The 16,849-nt window shown below is 38.8% G+C and overlaps 1 protein-coding gene across 1 annotated transcript in view; it reads right to left on the bottom strand.

Annotated features, from left to right (window-relative positions):
- Positions 1-16,849, bottom strand: part of NOX3 (NADPH oxidase 3) — a 44,538-nt gene that overhangs the window by 11,191 nt on the left and 16,498 nt on the right. The window contains exons 7-10 of the mRNA XM_005488125.3: positions 14,749-14,878; positions 11,518-11,610; positions 10,202-10,455; positions 6,594-6,756 (exon numbers count right to left, since the gene is read on the bottom strand). Of these exons, the coding sequence (XP_005488182.1) occupies positions 6,594-6,756; positions 10,202-10,455; positions 11,518-11,610; positions 14,749-14,878 (640 nt within the window). The remainder of the gene's footprint in view (positions 1-6,593; positions 6,757-10,201; positions 10,456-11,517; positions 11,611-14,748; positions 14,879-16,849) is intronic.

The following is a 16,849-nucleotide window of genomic DNA, read 5'->3' as shown; positions in this document are numbered from 1 at the left end:
ACACAGGTGAGAAATAGTCCCTATTCCTTTTTTAAAAATGTATTTCATGTTTAATTTGCAGCATCTAGTTCCTAGGGAAGCCTGAAACTGAATTTATAGTTGCCAAAGGGGTAAAATGAACTACTATTCCATGATTTGTTTTCTATTGTTTGAAACCCTCCTCTCTATTAAAAACTGACACAATTTATCTCATCTAGATTTTACTAGTTTCACTTTTAATCTTTTTTGTTTATTATCTGTTGGGTTGGAGAGCCTGTTATCAAAGTTTTGTTCTACAAGTAGAAATTAGAGATCAAGTCATCCTATAATTGTGTCTATAGCAAACCAAATGTTTCTGCCGCTGAGAGGCATCCTTTAATCACTGCTATGACTTATTTTTCCTACTCTATTGCAGTAAATCAAAAACATAGCAGAGTTTGCTGTTTTTTCATTTTTTTTTGAGAAAGAAGCTAATTTATTAATATCTTGGCATAAGGTAATGCTTGCATAGGAAAAAAAAAAAAACTTTCAAATAAGACTGTTAGTCATTGTCCATATGATGATGAGTTTATTTCAAGAGTCCTTCCTCTGGCATCTTCAGCTGGAAGAGTGGGAGTCCACAAGAACCTTTTTCTGCCCAGTTCTTATAGCCAGCTGGCCCAGGGATCATTGTGACCACTCCTGCAAGTGCATGATCTATTGTGATCTGTTGTCTTAAGTGCGTATAAAGCACCTTCTAACTAATTAGCTATTTCTAGAAGGCTGTCCTGTATGACCACTTCTGCAGGAATGGTTTCTGATGACCAGGTGCAAATGTCTTGTCTGTGTACAAGTTAATAAAATTTGCAGTAGGAACTGCCTCAGCACTGATGAGATTCCCTTGTCAGGATCTTATCAGTGCACTGAAACACAGTCACTCTTAGGCCCATCAGAAATGACCTTAGGGAGTCTTCAGCACCATCATGATTTCCCAGTTGGAAATCTCCTCTCACAATGTGTGCTGTGTAGAAGACTGGGACCAGTCCATCCCCTGGTTTCAGCTCAGTGCCTTGTATGAAGCCATTACAGATATGGAGACAACTCAGCTGTGACTTCCTGTCCTACCCAGAGGATGAATGCCTGAAACTCCCAGGCTGTCTGTCCAGGCACTACCCTGATGGCAGTCTGAAGCACAATTACAAGATAAGTGTGATTGCAATTCTTATTACTCAGATTCTGCAGCTCTTGCAGCACACTCTACCATTATTTGGACCAGATGGTGCCAAACCTCAAATGGGCCTCTGCAGGCTGGGTATTTTCAAAATTTATCCAAAGAAGAAATTCACAAACATGGAGGAAGTCTAAAACTACGCCGTTTCAGATGTGAAAGGAACAGCAGGAAGGACAATGTCTAAGTTTATAAAACCTGAATGATTGGAACTTATTTTATTATGACTGTGATTTTTATTTTGTTGAAAAATCCTTTCGCTTTCTCCAACTCATCTCCTTCTCTGCTCACCAGCCCCTCTGTCTTTTATTGTACTGCAATGTCAAAGGTGGTCTGGAAGGTATGTTCCCAAGGCAATCATTAACTCTTTTCCACAGAATCAATGGGGTAAAAATGCATATTGGACACTTCTGAAATGAAAAACCAGAGAAAGAAACCAGAAAGCTATAAAGAGATTTCCCAAAGATTTAATATATTAGGTTGTCAGACTTCTGGTAAGGTGGTGGGAGAAAAATGTGGTAATACCATGTTTCAGTGGAGATTTGGTGAAAGACACTAACAGTAATTTGAGATGTTTCCTAGATCTGAGTGTACTGTAATAGACCATCTGTGGTTTATGTAAGAAATATAAATGATGTATGATCCCAGAAACAGAGATAAGGCATTCAGGGTTAAGTAGGGTATTTTTACAGCCCAGGAATAAGACTGTCTGTGGAACTTTAGTACTAACCATCTTGCCTGTTTGCTTTTTCCCCTTCTGTTTCAATATTTTGCCTTAAATATGACCTCATTGCTTTATGGAGGGGGGTTGCTGCTGATTTACCCTGGCATAGGTTATGAGGAAAAAGCAAGCCCACTGATGTTCTAGAATTTCAAATTTGTGGCCAACAACAGCATTATTTTTAATTACCAGAACTAGGTAAGCTTTATAGCCTTAACCTGTATGTAGCTTTTTTGTGTCTGAGTCCTAAAGTTGTTCTATATACTCAGCACCTCGAAAATCAGCCCACTGAGTGCTGTCAGTCTGTATCACACCATAGCTGTTGATTTGTAGTGAGAAATTTCTTCCTCCAGACTCTACTTGATCATCCTATTTCTCAAGTTTTTTCAGCAGTGCTTTTGATGGAAATGTATATTTGGTACACGTGTGTGGAGAGGAGATATGTGTTTCTAAATGAGTAAAGAAATGTTCATGGGGTAGCAACTGGGAGCATGTGGGCAGGACTGGGAGATAAGCACATTCAGGGAAGGAGGAAGGCAAGCTAGCCAATGAGTTGAGACAATACAGTCTTCAAACTGGGGAGCTGGTTTCCGGAACATCAGACTATGCCTCTTGAAGGAATGCTTTTAGCTGTTTGCAGGTCTGGCTGTCACAGGAACAGCCAGCCCCACTGGTTGGAACAAGCCACCTCTGGCACACTCCTCTGAGGAGAGGATGCAATTTTCTGAAGCTGCAAAAATTCCTTAAGCTCATCCCGCGGCACCCATTGCGTTGCCTCTGATTTTCACATTAAGTTGTGGCAGGCATTTGGTGATGAAGAAAGACTGTCATTGTTAGAAGTATTTTTGGCTGCGATTATAATCTTAGAAAGAAAAGAGATAGTGAAGAAGTATGGCCTATGGGTAAAAGGAATTAGTTTCCCTTAGATCAAAGAGGACTTCTAGTCTAATATGTTAAAATAAATGGTGTTTACAAAGAAGTCTTCCTTTCTTTACACTGGCTGCCTATAGCATAGCACGACATATTACATATATAATTAAAGTACAATAAATGCACCAAAAAATTAATCCTTATTAAAACAGTCAAATAAAGTAGCTCCAGTGCATTTGTATAATTAAAGATTATTCTGAATCCTGTTTTTTTTCTTGTAAGCCTCATGCTATTAACTGACTCCAATTTAGGACCCTTAAAAATCTGGTTCAGATTTATGTTTCATTGGTCTCCACCCACTGCCATCAATTGCATTTATCAGCTTGATGGCTTGCCCAAGTAAACTGTCTTAAATTTTCCAAGTGCTCTTTTTGCAAATTGAGTTAGATGCAGTATTGCTATTAATCAGATCAAAGCAGGGGTTTGAATAGTTGCTTATTTCTGCAATGCTCTTGCAATTCATGGATATTTATCCTTCAGTTTTCCACATCCTGTATTTTGTACAATGGACAAGAGCAAGAGCTGTGTTACCTCTTTGCTCTAAGGTGAAAGAACATTCTTTGTAAATCAGCTTCCATCATGAGGATAGTCATTAGTAATTATCTGTTAGTGAGCATTCATCTGTTTCTCCCTGCTCCCTGAGGGCAGAGTTGGCGCTGCAGCTCTGTGCAAAGCCAGCTTTTCACTTAAGGGGTGTCAGAGAAGGACATCCCTCTTCCCTGACTCTTGCTGCTCTCTCCTAGACATGAATATCCCTGCAAAAACCTCCTGCACCTGCAGGTGGGCACCTCCCTGCAAGACTCCAGTCCTTCATGCTCTTGGGTATACTGCATTACCTGTGGGCTGCAGCATACAAAAACAAACAAGCAAAACAACAACAAAAGAAATCTCAGAGGTCATGCAGGAGTGGGGTTTGGCAGCCTACAGGAGGCACTGACTTAGGGTGGCAGCAAACAGCCTTTCCCATAAATGCATAACAAGGTTCAGCACCATATTGCTAAATTTGAGGCAAAAAGCTTAAACTGTTATCAAAAAAGATCAGAAAGGTGGTTACATTTGACAGAAGAGCCTAGGTTTTTAGGTCTTAGAGACAAGATTTTTGTGCAGGGCTGGAGACTGGAGCCCTGTAAAAATATCTATTTACCTCAGGTGTGGAAGTCGGTCCCAAAGCAAATGGAAGAGGCTGATTGTGTTTTCCTCTCAGTATGTAGCTGAACTGCCACAACATGCTATGGTTGTTTAAGGTATACGTGGATTCAAAAAACAATTAGACTACTTCATGGAAGAAAAAGCCACAAAGGGATATTAAAGACAGAAGCACAGCTCTTGTATCAAGGAGTTACTGAGCTACAAGTCACTCAATGGTGAGGAAGTGTCCAGCAAAACCAATCACCATCTGATTTTTCTGGTCTGTATACTTTTCTCTAGGTGTTCATGAAGAGCCACCATTGGAGACAGGACATAGGGCTAGATGGATATTTGGTGTTACTCAGTAGGACCTTTCTTATGTCTTTTGTAGAGAAGAGAAAGTGGATGTTTGCTAACACTAGAATCTGATGGATCAGTACAATTTTATCAATTTCAATTGATCTGAAAAATGAGACCACTAATGTGAAAAAAAATCTTATTAAGCATAACTAGGGCCAGTAGAAACTTTCCAGCCATTCCTGGTAGTACATACAAAAAATTATGGGGAAATGAGGGCTCTAAGGCTATTTAATTGTGAAGAATCAATTAGATAAATGTATACTCCTTCTGATTTGTTGGGTTTTTTAAATTATACAGCTGCAGACATTATGGAAACTATGAGTATTTATATCTCAACCATATGTGGGCAACACTAAGAAATATTAGTTCAATAACCGTAATGATAGCTGTACTCAAATCAAAACAAAGTTGTTAAAAAAAAGAAAAACCTCTCATTTATTTCCTTAATAGACATTTCTATGGTACTCATCATGGCAAAAAGAGAGTGCTGAATACTTTGAGGAAGATTAAATTATTTGCAATTACACTACAAGTGGAAGCTTTTAACCAATGGAAAAAAAAAAAATGGAGCTACCCTGAGATTAATTGCTCTCACTGCTAAATTTTTTTAAGTAATGCTGTGAACTTCCCCATGACCTTTCATCCACACTTTCAAATATTTTACAAGTACTGATGAAATTTAGCCTCATAACACCTGTGAAAAATAAACATTGCTATTCCCACTGCACCAGTAAGGAAGTCAAGATCTAAAGAAAAGACAAGTAGAAATCTTGATAATTTTGTATTTCACAAGAATTCAGAAAAACCAAACTCTATAGTAGAAAACCATGGCAGAATGCATGATACATTTATTTTTGCAGGCACATTTAGCCAAAATTCTCCCTAATTCTCCCTATGAATGAACACCTTTAAGTATTCTATTGATGCATTGTTAAATTCTGTTCTTTTCCCCTTAAGATAACGGCAGTGACAATAATAACAACAACACTTTTACTTGTATACAGGTAGAATATACATAATCTACATATATAAAGTTTGTATGCATATGCGTAGCTCTTCTTCCAGTGAAAAAGATCATCCTGGTACAATCATAGTGTTTGCAAATACACTTCTTTTCTCAAATAGCATATATTTCCATTTTTATTTCCCTCCCTTCTCAGTGCTTTTTCTGCCTCAAAGATCCCCCCTAGCAATTTGAACCTGTCCTCAACTCCTCAGTCACTAAAATCCCAGATGCTTTTTCAGTGGCAGCTCGTCATTAAGATGCCAGTTTTAACACTCTTTCATTTAAAAAGATCAGCCCCTTGGTCCTGCAATCAGCTCCATATGTATTGACCCTTTCAGAGATCTGTCCCTTCCAATGCAATTTCAATGTTTGTCCTTAAATGTGAAATGTTGAAAGTTCCTGATTCAGCTTTTAAACTGGAAAATGGCCTAAAAGCTGTAAGGTCCACAAGCTACCACTTGCCATGATAGATATGGAAGAGAATGTTTAATGCTGATTTTTTTCTATGCTACCTTCTTGCCCTCACCCCACTTCACATTTTATCTCTTCTTCACCTATAGTCCCCAGTGCTGCCTCACATGCCATTAGCAGAAGGTATGTAACAGGTTAGAAAATTAAGAGTATGTTAATTAATTTGGTGCCATCTTTACCTTATAGATCTGAACATATTTTTTCAACAAAATAATTAAAGTGGTGCGAGGGAGTAATATGCATCTTGATATATGCATCTCATCCGGAGCTTAAATGCCTTTTATATTCCTTCTGTGCTGGTTAATATCCCGACTTTGCAATGTGAGAAAAGCAGCAAATGGTTGCTGAATGCAGCCTTCTGGACCAGGACATGCTGCTGAAGGACCCTCGTGAAACTTGCACCTGGGCAAAGAGCAAGTGCTGCCCTTCACTTCTGATTCAGATTACATTGCAGGATTTATTTTTCATAAGAAAGGGGCGAACTTTCTCTTGTAGCTCCCTAATTATCTGTCTAGCTGCAAAAAACATTCCACAGTTATCTCCAGTTGCTATTGAAAATCTGATCCTTCAAATTTTACTAAAAACATTGCAGCTTGGGCTGCCTTCTTTCTTGGAGAATGACACTGCGTTTGGGGGACTTCACCCCACAGCAGTTCCTAAGGCCACTGGAAAGGGAGTGCCTGCTTCTCAGAGCGACTCAAAGCACTCAAGTGAGACTCTAGCTTTGAATTCTTGGCTAAGTAGGCTCACTTGTGGAACTTTTTAATGAAGCAATAAACTTTTCCACCTACCTTCTGCAGTGCCAGTACTGTGTTAAGGTTGCAGCATTTGTACCAAATGGATTTTAAAATAGAGGCAAATGGTGTGACTCCAATTCCTGCTGCAATGCACACACTGACTCGGTAGTGGAAGATGTCTGTGGTTGCAGATCCATATGGTCCATCCACAGCCAGTCTACAGCAAAAAAACATTCAGTCAGGAGTCAACAACACATAAAGTGACAGAAAGGTTAACATTTGTTGGGCTACACATTGTCAAAACTGAATTTCTGTTAAAATAAAAGAGAAAATACATGTCTAAGGCAGCACATAAATTGCCCATACAAAGACATTTAATTTTCAGTGAGTGCCATTTAATCGCAAAGCAACTGTCTTCTCTGAAATGAGAGAACAAGAGCACCCATGTGGATTTGGGGCCTGGCCATCTATTTAAGCATGCAATTGCAATTTTCTGGCTTTCTGAAATGTGATTAGTCATATAATTGCATGTCCAAATTTAGCTGTGGAATTTGCATATTTAATTATGAATTACTGAAAAGCATCCTGTTTTAGAGCTTTATTTGTTATATTGTACATATCAAAGTAAAGAGGAACAGACTATATTAATCATTTTTAGAAGTTCTGTATTTGAGTTAAAGTAATAAAGGGGAAGGCAAGAAAAAGGTCATCATATGCAAGGGAACTACTATTTTCTCAGCTCTTTCTGAAAAAGCAGTATTTCAGGAATGCATTTTTGGCATAATACTGTACTTAGTATCTGATGTAAAGGCAAAAATGTATAAGGAGACATGCTTGTTGATATTACTGCCTCCTGTAATCAATGTTGCTGATGCCAAGAAATTAATTTTGGTCAAAATTAGAGATGAGAAAGATTATTGAATAATCAGATTCACTCCTTTAGCTACATAAAATGTAAATACACACAGTACTTTGGAGTGTTCTTTCCAGCCCTGTCTTTATACAACATACATGCTTGGAAGATGGTTTCACCAACACCCAGTCCTTAGGAAAAAAAATGGTTTTTTCTTCCTTTTAGATTTTCCGTTGTTTTGTGCTCTTTACTGCATGAATCATCCTTAAAATATATCCTTAAATAGTACAAACAAATAGGCACGCATAATTAAAATGAAGTGTTTTATCAGAAAGAGAAAGGGGGATCCCCAAGCAATGCTAAGCACAAATGCAGGGACACAATGTATCTCAAACCTTGTTGTTGCTTTTTTAAAAGTCCTAATAGACATTCACCATTTTATTTCAATATGCAAAATGCAAGTGCAGTAGCAAACAAAACAGCTTCTCTGGCATAATTGCTAGAAATCTGACCCTAGACATAAAGAATTTTTTTTTTTTTTAAATATGTGCAATTATTTAGATTATTGCCCAGTCCAGTATTTTTTGAGAACTCAAAAATTCCTGCAAAATATGGTTAATTTATGGTATATAACTATAGTGCCTAAGAACAGCTTTCAGATAAGCCTTCTATGTAGTTCAATGTGAGGCTGGAAGCAATTCTCATTGTTGTCAGCAGATTGGGGAAAAATTGATCTGGAAAAAAAATTCAAGGATTCTCTAGTCTGGTGCTGTGCTATAAGACAGGTTCAATTATTTCTGAATCATCCCTTGAAGAGATTTGTCTTGTCAGTCTGCTCCTAAATCCTCAGGTGACAGAGATCCCATCATTGCTTTGAATGCTTTACTCAGCCACTGCTTTACAGCTGAGCCAAACACAAAGCCTCAGAGAAGCAGAGAGGAGAAATAGGAGAAGGAAAAATGAGCTATGCAACTCATTCATTTGATCTAGACAGAGTGGACAAAGGTAGGAAGATAGTAAACAAAGGGCCAAAAAGTATTACAATGTGTTTGCCAAAGAGATGCAGAAAACAGGGCTATGGACTTTCTTACTGTGGTTTGGATTGTCCATATTCTTCCTGTCCATTTCGTTAGAAAAGAAATTAGATTCATGGGGAAGGCAGGAGAAATATTTAGTTTTGAAAAAGTATTATTAACAGATTCTGTGATTATTTTTAGAATTTAAGCATTTGCTGATCAGCATGATGATTGTCTAGTACTCCTGACTGTGAGAGCAGTTAGATTTTGGGGCAGTGTATTAAACCAGCAATTAAGTCAGCCAAAATCCTGAAGAGACATAACATGGAACTTAATTATTTTCACACTAATAGACTATGATTTCAGCTCCCAAATTTGTCAGAAATCACAACTGTCTTTGCTACCTATATATATGTATGAACATTTACTTTAATTCTCTTTAACTAATTAAAAACCACACATTTTTATTCTTAACCCTACCTTATTATTCAGTTGCTCTGTCTTCTGTCTTCTGCACAGAATGTAATTTTTTTAATATTGTCACCAATTTGGTGTATAATTTTAGATATTGAAACTATGAAAAAGACCTGGTTTTTGTTCTATTGCAGGTTTAACTATTGAAATATTCTTTTTAGTACATTGCTAGAAAGAAACTGAAGGATACCATTAGGCACCCTAATGAGATTAAAAAGAGGAGTGTTTATATATGACAGTACTGTTAATTTCAACCCTGCATTGTGGCAAGCAACATTTGATAACTTTTTTTTTCTTCTTCATTTTTTACACTTGCTGTCAATCACTTTGAACAATTTTTGCTCCAGTTCTGCTGAAATGGCATACTTCTCATTCCATTTGACTTTAACAAAGGCACTGATTTCATTTCTAATTCTTATTAACTGATACAATGCAAGGACTGGACCAGATTTTCCTGTCTGCACCCAACCTCCAATAAAACTCTGCAGGCAGTGGTGTCTATGAGCTTTCCAGGGGGAAATCAGTCCCTGCAGTCCCAGGCCCTACACACTTCACTAGAATTTAAATGATCCTGTGCTGGGCTCTTCTTTGCTGAAAATCTCTCCTATTCCTGCAAGCAGTGCGGAAGCAGAGCTACGTGGTTTGAATCCATTCAGTACAGAGCCAGATCCTTGGCTGGAGTAATTCAGGATGGCTCCTTTGACTTCAGAGCATCCCTGCCTGACTTGGAACAACAGAGAATCAACTTTTTGCTTGTAAAAAGATGCCAAAAATACATAATTTGAACACAAATAACCTTTATAAAGTTTAGCATGGTTTGGAAAATAGAGACAAGGTCAAAGGAGACAGTCAGAAAGAAGTAAGGTTTAGGCAGATGTTTCAGGGACCACAAAATATTTAAGCAACTGAAAGGGAAAAACAAGAATTTTGGATATTAAGTGGTGGGTATATTGTACCTATAGAGGCACAAATCTAGCAGATACCTTCCAATGTCATTTATTAAACAACTGTCTTCCAAAATAGATATCTTTAGGTGTAGATATAGGTGTTAGAGATTCAGATGGAAGCAACAGAGATAAGGATATTGATATGGACTTTAAGTCTTGGATTAGTCATCATCTCCTCTTGATAACTTCTGGCTCTAATTCATGCCTAGTATTTTGTGGTGTTTTTTAGCATAATGGTGTATTTATGAATCCAGAACTACAATCTAATAATGTATCATAGAAACACATGCAAAGTTAATTAAAGGTAAAATGTTAGCATTAATTTTAAAATGTAGAAATAACATTTTAAAATATATAGTCTCTTATTCAAACCTTGGTAACATCCACAATTCCTTCAGAGCTTTTTCCTCTGCTCCAAAGGCCTTGAAGAGGGCTGCAGTCCAATCCCCAACGAGCCGTATGTGGACGCTGAAGTAATCCTCCTCGGGAGCTGAGGTGAGGGTGAAAGGGTGCCACTCCAGCTGTGAGACTGATGGGCACTGTAGGAATATATATTGGCCAGCTCCCATTTTAAAGCCATGTTTCTTCATGTGGATCTCAAGGACTCCAGAGGAATGTGTCACCACCTGAAGAATGATAAAGGGACAAATTTTATTCTCATTCAGAAGGGTAAATGTTTGTTTTCATCAGGTCTCAGATATCCTAACCTGCATGTTTCAGTGCTATTGCCCAATGGCTTGAGAGCATGTACAGTGTTGTATATATTGTTCATGTACAGAGCTTGTAAAGTATGTATTGTGGGACAGTTTGACTTCTGAGTGCAAGACGCAGAGGAAAGGCTGTAACCATTCAACAATTTGTTCAATTTTCTTGGTATAACCTGTGCATAATATAATTCTAATATAATTAGAATAATTCCTTAATTCCTAGTTTTGCTTTCATGTAACACTGATAACTCTGTGGGATTACAAATAAAAAGCACAGTGAGCTCAATCCTAATACACTTTTATAATCTCAGTTAAGCAGCAGTTTTGTACATCACCCATAATATACTGAGATTCTCAGATCACAGCCACTGTGTGAAATCAGCAGCAGGACTTATCCAACATCCTGTTCCCGTCACACAAGGTACACCTGTTCCTGATCCCTGGCATGACACACATGGACTCATTTGCTTCAGTAGCAACATCCTCAGTCTATTCTGGTGTGATTTAAATAGTCCCTTGGCACACAGATGGGGGAAATTGTTACAGTGGTATTAGTGGAGCTTTGACTATATATGCTAACTGATCGTGTAACCCTTCATCTCCTTGGAAGACTCCAGATTTTAAAGTAAAAACTGTGTGCTGCTACTGAAGTCAAAGTAGTCTCTGGCATTAACTGCAGTGGAACGTGGTTTTAGTTCATTAAAAAGGGAGACCACAAACAGATGTTTGTGTTATGGTGGTGTGAAGTCCGGTACTTCATTAATCAAGTTTGGTCCCATATGGAATATTCTTATGGATTTGCTATTGGAATAAATGCAAAATGTAAAATCAATACTTGGCTGAAAACACGGTAATGATTGAAAAGTTGCTGAAGCTACAAGTGAAAAATGAGGTCCCTAATATAGAGAGGTTAACTAAAAACAATAAAAAGCAATTGACATAATGGGGTTTTTTTGCAGATATGCGAGCTATGTTACATACCTTAGTAATTATGACTTCCTGTCGAAATCTCCAAAACCTAACAATTCTTTCACAGATGTACAACACCATAGGACTTAAAACCCACTTCCAAGCCTGTAGAAAATTCCATATTAAAAAGCAATGTTTATTTGAATGTCTACAAAAATACTTTGCTTTTGTGATTTAAATCAACAGGTAGCCTAAAATTAAATTACTCGATTTTCTGTGATTTTTGGTTTAACTTTCTCAAGAGAGTATTTTTGTTGCTGCTGTAGCTGTTCTGGCTTTCTTGTGGAAGAGACATATGGGACTACCTCAAAAACACAGTCCAAAAGCAGTGCTAATATCTATTGGTACTCTGGCCAAGAAGAGTCCCTTAAAATGTTTTTCTATTAAAAGGTAAAGGATTAGTCTATTTAGATGTGGTTTACATATAGTTGTCATTGGACCTGAAGCTGTATGAATGCATACAGTTATACAATATTACCCATAGACTTACCTTTATTTTTTTTGCCCAAAGTCTAAAGTATTTCAAAGCAGGCAGATAGGAGTAGCTGTTATTGTCAGCTGTGAGTTTTCTGATGGTATATGAGAAAACGTTAAGTCCCGAATACTCAATTAGAGAAATGGGATACATTTCCATTTAATCCATTAGTCAACTCTTTATCAATAAATGGGGATTTTTTGGATCTGGGATACTGAGTTGGTCATACTTTTAAGTATAGTAGATGATTGCTGTGCTTGTACTTGCTAATCCTATGTACTGATCCATAACAATCAGAAATACTTGGCTATTCCAGTATACGAGCTGATCATTTCACTGAGTTGCACTGATGGCTAAGATAATTAGCTATAATTGAATCTTCATGATTTAAAAAGAATGTGGTTTTTTCCCCAGGAAGAGACACCGTTTTATTTCCACTTTCGTTAATTACACTGCTTATTCTAGCAAACTGGATACTCCACAATCATGTGGCTTTTAAAATTGCCAAAGAGTAACTTTACTTGCTGAAACATTGACTTTGCTCCACAAGCTGGGTAGCGAGGGTTATAAAGTATCTTTTATGAGAAGCAAGCCATAAAATTCTGTGACTTCCTTAGAAAGTGCTAAGAGGATGGAGAGGCAATTTCCCAAGGTTAATTCTTGAAAATTAAATTAAAAAAAATAAAAAGAAACCAGGATTTAATAATGGAAGAAACCAGCATAAGCCAGAAGATTCTCAGCTAAAGCAGAAACTCAACACATCCATTGTCCCTAAATACTACAGGTGTCTCTGCGCAGTGGGTAATCTCATGTCTTGAATACATTTGCATATATCAAGGCACAATAATGATGAGATCTGTTTTTCCTCCCTTCCATTTGTGCTACCTGTAAATAAAAGCATGTGACAGGAATTATAAGGTTGCAGGCTACCCTGGGCGAGAGCTCAGCTGGGATTTTAAATGTGCCATCACTCCAGGGCAACGGAACACTCAATCCAAAATGTCTCTTGGCTGGGTTGGGACAATGGGGCATCCACCACGGGCTCCTAAGCTACATGGCTCCTGGCTGGCTAATCAGGGCATCAGTACTCTTGCCCAGGCAGTGTTTCCCCCTGGAATGAGAATGAACTGAGATGGGACAGTGATGAGGGCAGTGATGAGGCTGTGAGGACAAAAGCCTGGATGCCTTGGGTGGAAGGGAGGTGCTCCATCATCCTCAGCAGAAGCCAGACTGGGTTGCTTCCTATCTGCTGAAATATGGAGCAGGGGAGCAGGTGTGGTGGGACTGAGAGAGGGCCCTGTTGTGGGGGCTAGTGCCCTCTGGTCACTTCACAGTGTCCCAGCCATGCACAAGGCTGTCCCCTCCCTGCTCCAAGGCTGTCCCACCTGCACCAGCCCCTGCCAGCACTGCACAAACCTCTCCATGGCTTTTTAGCCTCTGAGTGAATCTCTGCTGTTTGTCAGTGGTGCCTAGCAGGTATCACACCATAGCACATTACACATCCAGCAAGGCACTGTTCATATAGATGATCTATATGCCATATGGCATTATCACAATTCATTTAAAGTAATGTGACTTTGCAAGTATGGCCCTGGGTAGGCAGGAAAGTGTGACAAAATAGGTTTAACACAGAGAAGTGGAAGTTCTTTCCAGTTAGTTTTATGATAATGAATGTCAAGGCATGCTGTTGGAAGCAAGCTTGTGTCTGTATTCATGGTGCGTAGCCATGTATTGATTTTTATGGTGACATTGTAGCTGAAATTTTTAGAGAGGCATTCATTTTCTCATTAATATGCAGGTTGGATAGTGGCTAACAATAGTTTAGTTTAAGAAAAATCTATGTCAGCCATTAAAAGAGCTACCAGACACTGAATGCTAATTTTTCTCCTTTAGGATTTCCTTTGGTATGTTTTTTTCTTTTTGGAAGAAACAACAAAAACTTGCATATGAGCAACCTAAATCTTGAGCTGAAAATGTTAAATGATTTTGTTTGTATGCAAGACATCTGACATACTGTACAAGTCTGCTACTTAATTACCCCCTGTGGATTTGCAATCTTGTTCTAGCAAAATCACCCTTCCGTGGGACGTTTTTCCTGCCTTTCGCCTTTCCCTTTCATAATTCATTGTTTCAAATTCTCTCCTTTTTACCTAACTTAAGATATCAAGACTGGACAGTATGAAGCATGTGCCCCAAAGCAAGGACATGATTTTCTCAGCACCTTGTTCTCCCTTGGTATTTAAACTACCCATACTAAAGTACTGTTAGTTAAAATAATAATATTAATTTGCATCCCTAGCTTTACAGATCTATTGTATTTTCTGTATTCTTACCCTCATAAGGTTTTCACTTGGAGGCTCTCTTTGTGCAGTGAGCACATCAAGATGGTGTGATATTGGTGATACTGAATTATTAAAAAAAAATGTATACAACAGATCAGAGAGAGTACAATTTTGATATTCATAACTTTCAAAGAGAGTTTTAGTTAGTGCTTTCTAACTAAAGGATCTTCCAGAAATAAAAATTGCTGTTAATGACACCAAAATTCAGGTATACAAAACTCTTCACCTGCACTGACTACAGAGGAGTTTTGGAGCACTATCTTAGTGCACAGGGAGAGATCCTGGACAGGGATGTGGAGCTACTCTCTAAACATGACACTAAGTGCCAGTCACTGGCACACTCACCCCAGCCCCCTGCTCCCTTAGACATTTGGCCTCCCAAGAAGGGACAATATGTTAAAAGCAGAAGACAAACATCACTCTTACCACAGGTTTGTTGCCAGAGAACTCTGGCAAAGGGCACTGAGTGGCATTCTCCCATTCCCAGTAGTGATCTTTACAGTAGGTGACGTTGTGAAGCAGCAGACTCTGGGGTGTCTGACCTCGGACAAGCTGACTTAAAACAAAAAGGTTCACAAATGATGTGTTTCTTTCCAAGCTTTCTGTGTTTCTCTAGGTTTTTCAGTCATAATCAAATGCCAGTTCTGAGATAAATGAAAGTTTGAGAATTGGCCATTTCATTTCAAACCTGTTCTGCGCTCATGTTCAAATTATCTTTCCTTTAGTTTGCAGTGACTATTTTTGACCAAAGGCAAGAAGTGTGCTGTAGTATTTGTGCCCATCAGTGCAGCTGAAATGGAGAGAGCCCTTGCATAGAAAATGTGCATTTTACTGTATGTGGCAAAATTTGATTTCCAAGTTCTTTGGAGTAGGCTCTTTGACTCCTCTGTATTTAAGCATCTGGGAGTGTTTAGTAAAGTGATAAAATGTAATAGTGACAGACCTTCCCTTTCCTTTACTGCTTTCTAAATGTATTTTTAAAATCTATGAATAAAGTTGGAGGAGTGTAATTAGATGTATAATCTCTAAATATACTAAATTCTAGCTTGCTTGCTTCTGAGAATGTTAAGTATGTGAATTTTTAAAAATATATCAATCCTGACTGTTCAGTTTAAATGTGTTTCACCTGGTGTTGATTATGGGCAGAGAAGGAAGATTTTTATGGGAAAATCCTGTTTGTTTCATATTGTTTCTCTGAATTTTCCCTTCTACACTTAGCTTGCCTCTGATGCCTGTTCAGACAGAAAGAAAAGGAGTTAGTTTTGAGTGAGGTTTGTACAGCCACCTGGGAAGGAGGAAGAAGTGGAAGGGGAATGAAATCTTGGGGTTTGACTCTTTTTTCATTAGCAGGGGTTGTTCTGGGGCAGGAGGAAGCTCTGTTGCAGTGCACTCCCAGCCTGGCATGCTCATTGAATGGTACTGACAGGGCTCTTCAGCCAGTGCCCCAGTTCTGGAGCAATTTCTGGCTGAGCAGTGCTGGTCAGCTGGCTAGAGAGAGGGAGCTTACAAAGCTGAAGGTTTCAAAGGGTTCCTTAGAGTTGTTTGAAGTTAGATTCTAAAAGTTTTGCCAGAGAGGGAGGGAGGCATTTTAATCAGTCCAGGATAAAGTCTATAGTGTTTGCTTGCAGCTCTGTGTCTGTAAAATGGGATTAATTAATTGGGCCAAGTTCAGGAACCCTTGAAGCCAAACTGGATGTGGCAACTCTCATACCACAGGGGAAGAGGTGGGGAAGGTAACACACCACAAACCCTTGCACTGGTTTGTTCCCTGCCTCATGATGAAGCATCCATGTACCTCCAGAGAGCAGGCACATGCACGCACTGCCATGTGCTAGGAAGCTCCATTCTGTTGAAGAACCCTGGTCTGAATATACTTTAGTGGTGGGCAATAGCATCTGAATATTTTATGAAATAGACATAAAAAGTGTATTATGATCACAAGGACAGGCTGGTAGGGGTTTTAGCAACCTGGTCTGGTGGGAGGTGTCCTTTCCCATGGCAGGGGGGCTGGAACTAGATGGTCATTAATGTTCTTTCCAACAGAAACCATTCTGTTGTTCTCTGAACACCAAACGACTGCCCTTGGATCCAAAAATCTTAACTACAGCTTGCAGTCATGTGCACACAAGCTAGCCAGCAGGAAAAGATCCATGGAGCAAAGCAATCTTTGTTGAGGGCCCTTCACAGGACATTGTTGAGGGCTACTTATGGCTTAGGACCAGGTCTGGCTTGGTCCTGTGAATGGATCACTTGTTAGCTCCTGGAACACAGCAATGTGTTTCTGTCACTGAATTTCCACTCCAAACACTGGTTGTGCAGCCCAGGGACTGTACCATGGTATGAGCCAAGTCCAGGAGGTGAGGAAAAGCGTGAGATTTACCTTAAAACCGCACTCCCTGAATGAAAATGTGAATGTAGATTAACATGAATGCTGTCACACATAATGAGAAAAGAAGTGGAGGATAACACACAAGGGAGAAGAAGATGATGCCAGTGGAGCTGGAAACAGAAGATGGAAGTGTTTTCA

Source organism: Zonotrichia albicollis, chromosome 3 (genome assembly GCF_047830755.1).
Source record: "Zonotrichia albicollis isolate bZonAlb1 chromosome 3, bZonAlb1.hap1, whole genome shotgun sequence".
In the NCBI taxonomy this organism is placed as follows: domain Eukaryota; kingdom Metazoa; phylum Chordata; class Aves; order Passeriformes; family Passerellidae; genus Zonotrichia; species Zonotrichia albicollis.
Note: the sequence above shows the minus strand (reverse complement) of the source record. Positions and strands in the feature narration are given on the sequence as shown.